At 37.8% G+C, this 15232-nt stretch overlaps 1 protein-coding gene across 3 annotated transcripts in view; it reads left to right on the top strand.

The window, feature by feature from the left end:
* Positions 1-15232, top strand: part of TNPO3 (transportin 3) — a 78036-nt gene that overhangs the window by 20606 nt on the left and 42198 nt on the right. For all 3 annotated transcript variants that reach the window (XM_035021071.1, XM_035021073.1, XM_035021072.1), the window contains 4 exons: positions 2488-2688; positions 3668-3741; positions 5202-5358; positions 14754-14897. In XM_035021071.1, coding sequence (XP_034876962.1) covers positions 2488-2688; positions 3668-3741; positions 5202-5358; positions 14754-14897 — 576 coding nt within the window. The remainder of the gene's footprint in view (positions 1-2487; positions 2689-3667; positions 3742-5201; positions 5359-14753; positions 14898-15232) is intronic.

Genomic DNA, 15232 nt, shown 5'->3' with positions numbered 1-15232 from the left:
TATCTTTGGCCATTGAGCTCTTTCAGGTTGGCTTCTATGTTCTTTGGACTTTAGACTGGGTTTTGTTGTTGTTTTAGATTCAGCAATTGTTTAATGTTATTGTGTCCAATTTATTTAGATGGATAGCCAATATCTCTGTGTTTTTCTGGTAGACTAGTTTTTAAAATGTTTTTCTGGCCTGCTTTCCTTGTAGAGATGTTATTCTGTTCATTATTTTCTTTTTCCCCCTGTATCTATATATGGCATTTGGCTTCAGTTGCTTATTTTTTTATGAAATTAGTCTTTCTGAACTTTTGGAGGCATGGCTAAGGGTAGTATTTTCATCTTCAAAGAGCTTCCTTTTCTGTTGTTTTCTGATAGTATTTACAAATGTGATTTGATTTCTAAGATTTCCTAGTTTTGTTACCTTCTCCTTTTCTTCTTTTGTCTCTATTTTACTTATCCTATATAATATTGATTCTGTTCACAGCATTCTATCTTCAGTTTTGAGTCCTGTCCTTCCATTTCAAGAATTTATAGAAGCTAGACTGTACCATCTCCTTAGATATTATGTAGGCCTCTTCCACTCACCTCTTCTACTCACCTGCTTTCAGATCGGACAAAACCTCTTCTATTTTCAGTCCTCAAATTGTCTCTCTGTTCTTTCCATTGAATACTTTTTGGTTCTTTTGGTGTTCCTCTTGCCTTATATCCATTAGATACCCTGTTATTTTTCTCTGCTTCTGCTTTTACTGAAGCTGAAACTACACAGGTCTTACAGATGTCACTGGTTTGTCCCCAACCACTTATATTTTGGGGTTCTTAGACATAACAAGATAATACCTGGTTTTGTTGTAAATGCCCATAGTGCTTTAGTTTTGCTCTTTAACTGCTGTGTTTTTATGAGGGCATTTATGGAGATTCCAAGGTTTCATAGAATCTTTTTGCTATTATTTTTTTAAAATAACAGTTGGAGGGGAGCCTGGCTGGCTCAGTTGGTAGAGCATGCGACTTGTGATCTCAGGGTCATGAGTTCAAACCCCACATTGGGTACAGAGCTTACTTAAAAAAAACAAAAGCCAGGGGCTCCTGGGTGGCTCAGTTGTTAAGCGTCTGCCTTTGGCTCAGATCATGATCTCAGGGTCCTGGGATTGAGTCCCGCATAGGGCTTCCTGCTCAGCAGGGGAGTCTGCTTCTCCCTCTCCCTCTGTGCTCTCTCTCTCTCTCTCTCAAATAAATAAAATATATATTTTTTTAAAAGCCAATAAACTAGATTATAAAGTATCAGTTTGAGAAAAATATATTTTGATGGCATATTAAACTACAGATGTGCTTGAGTTACTGGTTAGATACCAAATAGCTAAAAACTTACGTGGCTGGAAGATTTTTTGTGTGACATAATGTTTTATGCTTATTTTCCACCATCTTATTTGATTGAAAGCTAAGTTTTATGTTAATTAACCTCTAATGAACTTCAGTGTCTCTGTTTTCAGTTTACTTTGGGAACTTGTACAGGCCATTTATTCTGCCTGTTTCTCTTTATTGAATCCTGTTTATCTTTGGAAAGATCTTGAAGAATCATTATGTATTACTTGTGAAGTGCTCCAGCTTTATAAGAAATTAACTAGGTGAATCTATGTGATCTCCTTCCACAATTGCTTCTGCTGAATTGAGATTGAAAATTTTTTTTCAGTTCATTATTGCCAACCTACTTTAGCCTTCTCCCAAGAAGAGGCAGTTTGGTAGAATTGGATTAAAATTAATCAGTTGTTAATTAGTTGCCTACTCTGTACTGTACAACTTTGTTCCCAAAGTTATCTTTCAAAATAGAACTCTTTTATAACTGTGACTAGCCATTAGAGACCAAATCCTATGCTTTCATTCCATTATTATTTCCATAAATACATTTATTTTCTCCTGTGAAAATGATTTTAGTAGTATGTATATATAGCACTTTGCCAAACATAAATACATTAGAAAATAATAGAAGTATGTGAAATATTCATTTAGGGTGAGATTTTTTTTCTGCTAAAAGGAACTAAAGATTGAAATGTAGGTCTACTGAGACCTATTTATAGATATATTAAAATGGTTATCAGATTCAATTCTCAAAGTGAACAAAAGCTTATTAAAGTGGAAAGGAAACATCTAAACAGATAGGGTTGGAAGTTGTACAGTGACATTTTAGTTTTAGTAGGAGCTTTTGGGACTTTTTTCTTCCTACTCTCCCCCCTACACAATAATGATTCTGATCAGCAAGATTAGACCTATTGATCTGATTGATAACTCTCATGGCTTCCTAGAATGAGTCAGAAGGACTTAGGTAATACTTTTGTTGAACAGGGCCTATAAATATATAGTTTGAGGTATTGGCTAAATTAGGGGGTAATTTAGCTTGTCATGTTTTTATTATATTGGTCTACATATGTCTTTATATGTATTGAGGTGTAACATTAAAATTACTTAGTACAATATCCTTTAAGACATTTTTGTCTGATCTGCTTTCAGGTTCATGCATGGGAGATTTCAGACCAATTGTTACAGATCCGACAGGATGTGGAATCATGCTACTTTGCTGCACAGACCATGAAAATGAAAATTCAGACCTCATTTTATGAGCTCCCCACAGACTCTCATGCCTCTTTACGGGACTCATTACTAACCCATATCCAGAACTTGAAAGACTTGTCACCTGTCATTGTAACGCAGGTAAATCCTGTGCTTCTCATTAGGGAAATTTGTAAGGCCATTAGGATTTATCAGATTTTGATTGACATTGCTAGGCCATGTGAAATAATGTTAACTTTATTATGGACTTAATGGTATATTCTTAAGTGGATAGAAAGTGAAAATCTTCTATGTTAATATTAGAGTTTATTTGATTTCAAACCATTTTAAATACCAGAAGTGGGGGAGATGAGTATAGGTTTTCACAGGCAGGCATATGTGGCGCCCCCCCCCCCCCCCCCCGTTAAAATTGCAGATGATAAAAATATTGTATATTCTTCTGTTCTGGGTCAGAGGTTTGCCTACTTGCTTTTAAAAAAATCGTTTCTGGACCAGTTGGCTAGTAAAAGTCTTACGAATGAAACAGTGAAGCATCTGGCCCTTCCACCTTAGACTGGTAAATACATTAGAAAGGAAAACTGGAAGCTTCAGTGAATACATACTCATGTGTGTTCTCTGCCTGGCATAGAAGTGCCCTTGAAGAGGAAGGAGGCTTTTGCATAAGGCTTCAAGATGAGAAATGGAAAGAGAAGGGAAATGGCATTCCATTACTTGAGGAGTGAGTCAAGGGCTGACTTTGTCAGTAGCTTTGGCCTTTTGGCACAGTATAATTTATCTGTCCATGAAGTTCTATGGTATTGCCAAATAAAAGTAAGTATTGATATATTCTGAGGAAAATCTATAGTCTGTTCTTTCTGATTTCTTTTTGTTGTTTTTTGGTTTTGTTTTTTCATTTTTAGAGGTTAACTTTTAAATCCTAGCAATTTGTAGCTAGCCCGGAAGAGTTTATATTATATGTGTAGTTGTGGAGGTGAGGAGAGGTGGGTGGGTGGGGTGTCAGTCTTTGTTGTCACATTGTTTGGATAAAGAAGTTTAGTTTCTTTGCTTTCCAATTAATATTGATGATAACCCTGTTTCTGTTCATCTGTTCTATTCATTTATTTAATCTCTTCTTATTCAGCTGGCTTTAGCAATAGCAGACCTTGCCCTACAGATGCCTTCCTGGAAGGGATGTGTACAAACATTGGTGGAAAAGTAAGTAACTTGTATTAACTATATTCTAGCATTTGGAATTACTATTAACCTTGTACAAAGAGAAATTTGTTCGCATTAGATAGACATTTGGAATATTTTCCCAAACACTTAACAAAGGATTATTACTAACTTTTATTAGATTAAAAGAAAATCATTTAAAATTTAAATATTACAGAAGTGTGTCATGTGGAACATAAAAGGCCTTCATAATTTATACACACATGTTCCTTGAATTAACTGCAGCGAAGTCTTTCATTGTCTTGTGGGTCACTCCCACTAACTGACATGTCAGCAGTTCTATAAAAACATGTCAGAATGTTTAAGATTATATTAAATGAGAAGTCATTATGAGTAAAAGTTCTTACTAATTGGGGTTTATTTCATATCTGTCAAAGGGACAGTATGATTTTTAGATACACGGAGCCTGCTACTTTGAATAAAAGCATTTCCTCATGGTCTTGGCCGGATAATCTTGATATTTGTTTGCATTTTGGCATTTGGTTAGGATATTATTTTTGAGCAAAGTGGATGTCCTTTTTACCTAATCCAACTACAATGTGTCATTAAAGCCTTTATATGGATAGTTGTTTTTTGTTTTTGTTTTTTTTTAAGATTTTATTTATTTATTTGACAGACAGAGACACAGTGAGAGAGAGCACAAGCAGGGGGAGTGGGAGAGGGAGAAGCAGGGAGCCCAATGCGGGGCTCAATCCCAGGACTCTGGGATCATGACCTGAGCCGAAGGCAGCCGATTAACGACTGAGCCACCCAGGCGCCATGGATAGTTTTTTTTTAAGAAAATTTTCATTAAGAAAATTAACACATGTTCCTTGAAAAAATTCTAATAGTGTGGAAGCTTTCAAAGTAAAAGGCTTTCTCTCTCCCTATTTCGGTATTTCATAAGTAACCACTATTAATGGTTGACTATATAGCCCTCCAGACTTTAAGCATTTTAAAATAAATAAGTGCGTATATATTCTAATATATCTATGTATTTGTTCACTCATATGTAATATATTTCATATACTTTTTTTATAGTATGTTGTGGACATCTTTTCATGTTAGGACATAGATATTTCATTCACTATAATGGCTATGTATATTCCATTGTATAACTGTCTGTAACCTTTTTTATTCTAATAATGAGGACCTTTATATTTTCCCAATATTTTTGCTATTATGAAAAAGTTTTGCAGTGCATATATTTATATACTTTGCATATGTATGTGAGATTTTCTGAGAGAAATTTCTGGAAGTGGAGTTGCTGGGTCACAGATGATGCAAGTTGAAATTTTGATTTCCAGATACCTTTCCAAAAATTTTTATCTGTTTTTTCCTCCATTTTAACAGTAGAGAGAATGCTGCTTTTGTTGTTATAGGTTATTCTGAAGCCTGTTGTTATCTTGCGATTGTGTATTTTCTGACTGAGTAACTTTAATCTCTCCCCTTTCCTTTTACAGATATAGCAATGATGTAACTTCTCTGCCTTTCCTGCTGGAGATCCTTACAGTGTTACCTGAAGAAGTACATAGTCGTTCCTTACGAATTGGGGCTAACCGGCGCACAGAAATTATAGAAGATTTGGCCTTCTACTCTAGTACAGTGGTATCTCTGTTGGTGAGTAAGTGTGAAATACTAAGTTGTTTTGTAGGGGCATAAAGCCATGGTGGTTATTTTTTAATTCAATTGCATTATTGTGAAATACGATTTCTTTGCAAGAATTGGCAATGATAATACTGTGACATTTATAGAACACTTTACAATTAAATACTTTCATATTCAGAAACTATACTTTTTGAGCTTGTAAGTAACACTGTGAGGGTGATGTTATTTCCATTTTATGAATGCTATATACAGGTTTGAGACTTATACAGCTGCTAGTTCAGAATTTGAACTCAGGCTTTGTGATTACACATCCCTTGCTTTTCTACTACTTCATGGTACAAACTGTTGGCTCTTGACAAAGGATCATGCTAATGTATAAATTTACTTAAGGATCAGTTGAGATTTGATAGGGAGGTGGTTCAGGACTTTAATTGACCTTTGGGCAATATCACAATTATAGATTAGGTAATACTACACCATCTTTTTAAAAAGAGTTAAATGTGATTAGGTCCTTTTTGACTAGGTAGACATTTTATTTTATTTTATTTTATTTTAAAGATTTTATTTATTTTTGAGAGAGACAATGAGATAGAGAGATCATGAGGGTCAGAGGGAGAAGCAGACTCCCTGCTGAGCAGGGAGCCCGATGCGGGACTCGATTCCGGGACTCCAGGATCATGACCTGAGCTGAAGGCAGTCGCTTAACCAACTGAGCCACCCAGGCGTCCCATAGGTAGACATTTTAATGCTGTAGACCAGTGATGGGTAAATTTATGGCCTATGAACTAGTCACCTATTCTTGTAAATAGAGTTTTACTGTAAATAGTCATGCCCATTCAGTTATGTATTGTGTACGTCCATAATTTTGAGCTGAAATGGCAGAGTTGAATAATTTTCACAGAGACCACATATAGTCTGTAAAATCTAAAGTATTTACTCTTTGGCCCTTTAAAGAAAGTATTTGCTGGTTCTTGAACTTGATGGTATTAAATTATATAGCCACCACATCTCATTTGTAGGTCTTTATAGTCTAGTCTAGATCAATTTTTTCAATAATGTGGTTATAGATTATTTTTCAGGGAATTGTTTGAGTACTTTTGCAATATCATAGAACTTTTTTTTTTTTTTTAATTTTTATTTAAAGATGATAGTTGCTTGAGAGTTGGGGGGTTTTTTTGTTTTTTTTTTTTAAGATTTTATTTATTTATCTTGACAGAGAGACAGAGAGACAGTGAGAGAGGGAACACAAGCAGGGGGAGTGGGAGAGGGAGAAGCAGGCTTCCCTCTGAGCAGAGAGCCCAATGTGGGGCTCAATCCCAGGACCCTGGGATCATGACCTGAGCCGAAGGCAGACACTTAATGACTGGGCCACCCAGGCGCCCCAGAACTTTTTATTTGAAAAAGAAATTTTTTACTTAAAATTGTGTTCAGATCGGTGTTAGAAATTCACTGGAAAATTATTCTTTTATATGCATTTTTCAACTTACCATTTATTTTAAAGAAATAGTACTATTGAGAATTAGAAAATACAAATTATATTCAAACCATCTGGAGATCACACTGTTAACCCTTTAGTACATATCCTCTATGAACGTATGACAAATTTTTTAAATACAAATGAGATTATATTTTACCTATCATCCTATAGCCTGCTTTTTCAGTCATCCAGCTTCCTCTTTCCATTTCAGTAAATTTTTATATCATCTAATAAGTACCCAGACCATCTTTACATTCCCCAAGTTCATCCTAAAATACCCTTTACAGCATTTTTCCAAATCAGTATCCAGTCTAGAACCATGTCTTGTATCAGTTTATTATGATTCCTTTTTTTTTTTTCCCCTAAAGATTTTATTTATTTGACAGAGAGAGAGCAAGTACACAAACAGGCAGAACGGCAGGCAGAGGGAAAGAGAGAAGCAGGCTCCCTGCTGAGCAGGGAGCCCGATGCAGGGCTCGATCCTAGGACCCTGGGATCATGACCTGAGCCGAAGGCAGACGCTTAACTGACTGAGCCACCCAGGCCCCCCAGTTTATTATGATTCCTAATCACAGTCCCTCTTCCCCTTCTTTTCAAAATGACACTGATTGAGATGAGATTGGACCAGTTATTTTATAGACTGTCTTGCCTTTTGGATTTTCTGGTTGCTTTGTCTTTGTTTCATTTAGTTTGTTTTTCTGTTCTCTGTATTTCCTTTAATTGGAAGTTGTATCTAAAACAGCCTTTCTCACTAGGGATTCCTCTAGAGAATTAAGCCTTAATGCCCTAAGGCATCCATTGTATGGAACAAATTCTCTCCTATGCATTAATAATGGTACAAGTATACTGTCCTTAGGATAATGGAGAAAATAGTCACCCAAATAATTTTCTGTAAGACTTAATTCTTCCCAGAACCCTGGTTGAGAAAGAAAGACTTAATGATTGATTTTAAAAGGTTAAAGATTTTAAAATTTTTATTTATTTATTTTTAAGGGGGGGCGACAGAGAGGGAGAGAGAGAATCTTAAAGCAGGCTCCATGCCCAGTGCAGAACCTGACATAAGGCTTGATTTCACAACCCTGAGATTGTGACCTGAGCCAAAATCAAGAGTCGGACACTTAAATCAACTGAGCCACCCAGATGCCCTAAAAGGTTAAACATTATTGACTGGAATACATCATAGATACTTCATGTGTCATCTTATCAGAAGAGAAATACTTTTTGGTGACCTTCCATTAGTGATGTTAGGGTTGACTAGATTAGGATGATGACAGTTTGATTCTTCCATTTATAAAGTTTGTTTTCCTCCTTATAATGCAATTTGTATGATGGTAGTTCATAAAACAGAAAATGTTAAATTCCGTATCAACCTTTGCCTAAAGATTTAAAATTCTAGTTGGTAATCATTGTCTTAATAATTTCACTGGGGGGCACCTGGGTGGCTCAGTCGTTAAGCATCTGCCTTCGGCTTAGGTCATGATCCCAGGATCCTGGCATCGAGTCCCGCATCCGGCTCCCTGCTCTGTGGGAAGCCTGCTTCTCCCTCTTCTACTCCCCCTGCTTGTGTTCCCTCTCTCACTGTGTCTCTCTCTGTCAAATAAATAAATAAAATCTTTAAAAAAAAATTTTCATTGTGGTTTGCAAAATAATATTTTAATAATTCTGTCATTCTTTCTGTGTATGTATTAGTTGCCTTTCTTGTGAGTATTCTGGCATTCTTCTACTAGAAAAGCACTATAAATCTTAAATTCCTTTTTAATTTCCTGTTTGCAAAATAAGGTTTTGTTTTAAACCTGCCTCAAGTGTTACTGTTTTTTTTTCTGACATCTCTTTATGGAGTGTTACGGCTCATGGGTTTTCATTGATTCAGGGTCTCAACTAAAATCTTTCTTTTGATGCTTAAAATATTATAACTTTGGCCACTGGAGCATTTCTCTCCTTCCTAACACAAGAAGAGGACTAATACCTTGTTACCTCCTTGCCCCAGATCTAGAATCCTTGGTTCCTTTTAGTATCAGTCTGGGTCTAGTCAGAAGAGAGAAACCACATAGTAGTATGTGGGAATGTTTAATACAAAGAATGATTAATTCTAACTGGAGATTACAGTGATGAGGGATTGTCTAGTAAGAAGTAAAGAGAGCTCTAAAGAATATAAGCATAAAACAGAAACAAGGAGCAGACGTTAACCCCAAGGCTAAGATAGAGTTTCCAAGGAAGAAGGAGTTCACCCCCTCCCAGGGCTGAGATCCAGACCCTGTTGGAGAAGGCACAGAATTGTGGAGAAGTCATTTTTGGCACTCTGTGCTGCTGAAAATCAGTCTTTTTGAACTTGCTGGAAATCTGCCTTCTAGGAAGCCCAAGAAAGCTATTCAGGGAATGTGTCTCTCTGCCACAAAATCACCTTGGTATGGGAGTACCAGAGGAAGCTGATGGCCACTATGTCCGGCAGACGCTGGAGACATTGAGCACATTGAATCTGGTGCTGAGGAAGTTGTACATTCTTTAGGAGCCAGACGCGATTTGCTGTAAATCCATTGGAGAGGGTGGGGGAAATGCCGGGAAACTGGTGGCCAGTGCACTACAAGAGGCAGGCACCAGAGGAAGTAGGAGTCTGGGGCTGGAGGAGCGGCACATTCTGTAAAAGGCTACCAAGGGAGCACACTAGCACCAGGAAGCAGACCCTTTTCTCTTGTTTCTCTCTAGTGGCCTTTTGACAAAAAGTCACTGCTACCTGGCACAGGAAAAAATATTTAAAGGGCCCAGATCCATTTTTACAGAGTAGTCTAAAAGGGTGAATTTGGTGCTAAGAGGCAATACATCTATAACCAGCCGTAGTCTTCCTATTTGACTAACTTAGCTTCCTATTTGGTTAACTCTTCTACATACATTTAAACTCGTGTGCAGGGGCGCCTGGGTGGCTCCGTTGGTTAAGCGTCTGCCTTCGTCTCAGTTCATGATCTCAGGGTCCTGGGATCGAGCCCCGCATTGGGCTCCCTGCTCAGCGGGGAGTCTGCTTCTCCCTCTTCTTCTGTCCCTCTCCCCTGCTTGTGTGTACTCGTGTGCTCACACACACTCCCTCATGCTGTCTCTCAAATAATTAAAAATCTTTTTTTTTTTTTAAGATTTTATTTATTTATGAGACAGTGAGAGAGGGAACACAAGCAGGGGGAGTGGCAGAGGGAGAAGCAGGCTTCCCGCTGAGCAGGGAGCCCGATGTGGGGCTCGATCCCAGGACCCTGAGATCATGACCTGAGCCGAAGGCAGATGCTTAACGACTGAGCCACCAAGGCACCCCTCAAATAAATAAAAATCTTAAAAAAACAAAAACAAAAGCAAAAAACTTGTGTGCAATGGCATAACAAGCAAATAGGAAGTATGCAGAGCTACTACAGCCCTCATTTATCTATTGGTCAGAAGAGTTCTAGAATTGATATCTATGGCTTTCTTGCACAACTCGTTTCTTCTTTCCCCTGCTGCTATAGACTGAATATTTGTGTGTGTGTCTCCCCCCTTCCGCCTCCCCCACCAAAATTTATCTGTTGCTATGGACTGAATATTTGCCTGTGTGCCCCCCCCCACAATTATATATTTATATGTTGAAACCTAGTGCCCAGTGTGGTAGTATTAGGAAGTGGGGCTTTTGGAAGGTAATTAGGTCATGAGTATGGGACCCTCGTGAATGGGATTGGTGCCCTTATAAAAGAGAACCCAGAAAGCTCTCTTCCCTCTTATGTCATGTGTAAACTCTAGAGAAAAGATCCTTCATTATGAAGCAGGTAGCCAGTTCCTCACCAGACACTGGATCTGGGGATACCTTGATCTTGAACTTCTTATTCTTAGCCTCTAAATCTGTGAAAAATAAATTTCTGTTGTTTATAAGCCACCCATCCTATCATATTCTGTTACAGCAGCCTGAATGGACTAAGACACTTGCCTTGCTCAGAACCTCAGCTGGTTGGGGTTCTTTACTCTGTGAAGTGACCCAAACCTTCATTCCCCCAAAGAGTCTGAGCCCTCAATAATCCTGCCTTTTTTGGTTGTTGCTTCTGTAGTTTTCCATTAACCTTTACTGTTGAGCATGGAAGTATTAAGAAGCTCTCTAGAAAATTCTCTGTGTTCCAGACTGAGAACTCCTTGCTTCGATTGTGTAGGAGGAACTCAGTTCTTCCTTGGTTATTGGGATCAGTCACTCCAGCCTACAGATTAACACCCTCCTCCCCTTTTTCCTATTGATTCAGTGGCATAAGAAGCTCAAATTGTCCAGGTGGTTGACTTACCTTATAGTTTACTGGAATTATGTTTGTATTTCCTGATAGAAGCATTCCTTCCTTGGGGATCAGATTCTCCAACAGAGGTCAAAGTTGCTCATTACTGTACTTCCCTTACTCTGATATGAGTTCCTTGATTAGGTAGGATGCCATGATGGTTGGATATGGCATTCTGTGAGTCTATGGTTGATACAGTGCTAACAGAAGCACTGCAAGCAGGGAAGGCAAATCCATATCCAGCATATAAGTCTCTTTCTTCCTGTGAGCCTTGTCCTTCCAGACAAATCTCTTCTTCCTTCATGATAGAAGTTCAATGTAATCAATCAACCTGATCCCCATGGTAGATGGTGCCATTTTAGGGACTTAGTGTTGGTCTCTGCTATTGGCAGATTTGACACTCATCAGTAGTTTTAACTTAGTGGAAGAATATGTTAATCCTAGTGTAGCCCCTGTCCCAGCTACTATGGCCACTTTGTTTATGAGCGTATTGAGCAAGGTGATTGGGGAAAGGGGCTGACATTATAGAGTTTCTAATTTTGTCCATCTATCATTGAAAGATTTCTCTATAGTGGATGTCTTTTGGTGGGTATTCACATAGGACAAATTTCTCCACAGTCTGTGCCTATTTGTATACCATTTATATATACTTCTGCCTCAGACTTCCTTGTCACCAATCTTTTAATCATGCTTCTTCCAAATCCCTGGTCATCCAAATCATTGAAAATTGTCCATAAATAAGTAAAGATCCATATTTTTGGTTCTCTCTCACTCCATACGTCATGGACAACCAGTTATACTGCTTGAAGTTCTGCCCATTAGGATTTTCCTTCAACTACTGTCCTTTCACTACAACCACTGTCCTTCACTGTCCTTCACTACCCTGTATGGGTCTGCAGCTCTCCACCTTCAGGTGGTACCAGCATGTTGTGCACATCATTCTGTAATCTGGGCTAGAGTTTTCTTCTTTAGTTAACTAGGTTGTAAGGAACATCCAGGAGGCAGGAGGCAATAGGCATGGATTGAGGGAAATGAATCAATGCAAGAAGAGTTGGTGTCAAAGGAATCTGACCTACCTGCTCATGCAACTTTCTTACACTTTCCTGAACTCAGTTTCTTGTATTCCATTTCTGTTGGATGACAGGTTGCTGTTATGCATGCCCATGTTTAGGTAGTTCAGACGTACTTAGGTCATGAGAGAAGCGCAGGCCACGTGATCACCTGATGTCCTATGGATAGATGTTCAGTTTCTACCAAGGTCGGTAGCAAGCCAGAAGCTGTTTCTCAAAAGAATAATTACCTGCAGAAGGCATAGATTTGCTCCCAAGTCCTAGATATTTGCACTATGATTTTCCTGGGTCCTTGCCAGAGGCACCATATACTCATTAAATCCAGAATCTCTAGGAAGTACACTCATATCAATGAGATTGGCTCAAGTTAGTGGTATATTCCAGCCTCCCATGGTCTGGTACCCTTAGAATCATTCCTGTATATGTTCCCCAGGTTTCTTCAGATACATGTTAGCAAAGTTATACAGTTTTCTTAATAAGTTATTTCCTCTTGTATATACCTGTCATTCCACCCCTCCCCCCGCCCAGAAGGTGCTAAGATTTGGCCATAGTGGGTGGCATGGGAAATGGTTGTGGTAGGTCTTGAAGAGATTGAGCATCACCTATGAAGCCGTTTGTCTCAGATGACATTATTACAGGGCTTTCAAACTGAAGAAGGCTATTCTTCTCAGACACTGGAAGGCAGACTACATCTGCTGGTAAGGGAGACTCAATAATTTGGGAGTTCAAGATTATCTGTTTCATTAGGGTCCAGACACCAGATGTCTCTTTTCCAAGTTTCAGAATTCCATGTTTTACAATTTCTTAACTTTCACATGAGAAATTTGGTGAGATTGTGAATTCAGCTGTTGTTTGTAATTCAGTAAGCCACACAAATTATGTGTATGACTATCAGCCCTGGAGCTACACAAAATAAGAGTTTCATTTAGAGTGGTTGTGGAAGATTTGGTTCTCAGACTATGACTTGAATTGAGTTAAGGGACCCAAGCTTGTCATTTTCTTTTTGTAAGGTCTCAAGTGAAGCCAGAAGAATCCAGTCAGCACTGCAGCCCTCATAAGCATCATTACTGGCGCAGTGGTCAAGTGTAGTAGCCACTCAGACTCCCATGGCATGTGCTTGACTTAACACTTCCTCATAATTGACAACAGGCAATAGCTTGATTTGTTGTAATCTGAAAAATTTGTCCCTGTGGTACTTAATAAGGTCTATAACTCTATGTAGCTTGTCATGTTACAGAACCCAGAAAATGAAATAGTCCAGAATTGCCAGGAAAAATAGGCTGGCTGTAATACCAGGTACCAAAGGCCTCTTAAACCTTTTTCATTGTTTCCCCCACATTCCTCTTACTCATTCTATTCCATCCCATTTTGTCAGTATTTTACTTTTGTGGTCTCTTCGAATGGAGCCTTTCCTAAACATTGTGTTGAATTTTACAAGTTTTAAATATTATTCTTCTTGCCCTTATAGTTGACTGAGGCTGTCCTCTAATATATTTTTCTCCCTTCATTTAGTCTTCATTTTGTTAATCCAAGATCAGTTTTTATTTACCTCTGCTTTATTTTTACTGGTGAATGCTTCTGGCATAAATGTTTCAGCTTTGAGGCGTTGCTTTTAAGAGACAGAGTTCTTAATAATACAGTTCTTAAAGAGGAAGTAAATTGAAATGTCGTTCAGGAAGTATAAAAGCCAAACAGTTGTGTGATGACTTTACATTCAGAGCTTCAAAGATTCAAGTATGTGTGTGGTTGCCACGAATTTACTTGAAGCATTCTTGTTTTTCTTCCTTCAGTTCAGTTCAGTACAATTCAAACTAATTGAGAAGAGTATAATCATAATTGCTTGATACAGCACATATAGGAGGAGCATGGCTACCTAGAAGTACAAGAGTCAACATTTAGATCACTATGGGAATCTGTACCCCACCACAAACCCCATGGCAATTATGACGTTTCTGACCCATTGCCTGTAAAAGTTACTTTTAAACATTTTTTTTTAATCCAGAAAAAGTTGCATTACACTTCATTTTGGAAAAAATATACATCACAAAAACAGTTTGCAAAGAGAAACAGTGCTGAGTTTTAGTTGGCTTTTCATTTTATCTCTCTTATCAACCTACCATATTTATAGTAGTGTCACTTTCTGTGGAATGGTGTATTTGCTGGAGTATTTGAGTGCAGAAGCTGAAACAACAGCTTTTTATATGGGGATATACAATAGTAGGACTATCTTGTTTTTATTCTGTAAAATCAACTATGTAGATGAGTATTACTTAAAGATAATTTTTTGATACAATTATATTAATGCAGAAGAGGGATCTAAGAAACCATTATTTCTGAAACAGAACTATCTTTGGGCAAGTCTGCAATCTCTTTGTATCTCAGCTTCCCAGTTGAGAAAGTGGAAATAGTACCTGGCTGTAGTTTTAGTGGGGATTAATGAATTAAGAATATTGAGAGCACCATCTGGTACTTACAAAGCACTTTTAACTGTTAGCTGTTAGTATTCTTTTCCTCCTCATTATTACACCTAAGAGGTGATTGTGATGTTTAAATTTAAAGTTTGGCATTATTTAACTTTTTTTCCCTTCTTTTCAGATGACCTGTGTAGAAAAAGCAGGAACAGATGAGAAAATGCTTATGAAGGTCTTTCGCTGTTTAGGAAGTTGGTTTAACCTAGGAGTTTTGGACAGTAACTTCATGGCGAACAATAAGTTACTAGCACTCCTTTTCGAGGTTTTGGTAAGTAATGACTTTGTTTATGAAAGTATTTTTACCACGTAGTCACAGTAGTAACTAACCTTCGGGGACATAGCAGTGTTTTCAGATTTCTGTACAGTGATTGGAAGGTGTATAGTAAGAAAGCGGCAATGTCTCTTCCTTGTTACCAAGTTACCAAATGAAGGTATTAATATTAATACTCAGAATAGAATGTAGTTAGGTTTAATAGGAAAGCAGTTTTATATGTTGATCAGTGATTTACATATTAAACAACAAGTAACAAAAAACCAGTGGTCTCTTTTTTCTTGTTTTAAAAATATAATAATGGTCATTGGGTCTTTGAGACAGTTACAGAT

Source organism: Mirounga leonina, unplaced genomic scaffold (assembly GCF_011800145.1).
Source record: "Mirounga leonina isolate KUSES-001 unplaced genomic scaffold, KU_Mleo_1.0 Mir_174, whole genome shotgun sequence".
Classification (NCBI taxonomy): Eukaryota; Metazoa; Chordata; class Mammalia; order Carnivora; family Phocidae; genus Mirounga; species Mirounga leonina.
The sequence above is the reverse complement of the archived record's forward strand: the minus strand, read 5'-3'. Positions and strand labels throughout refer to the sequence as shown.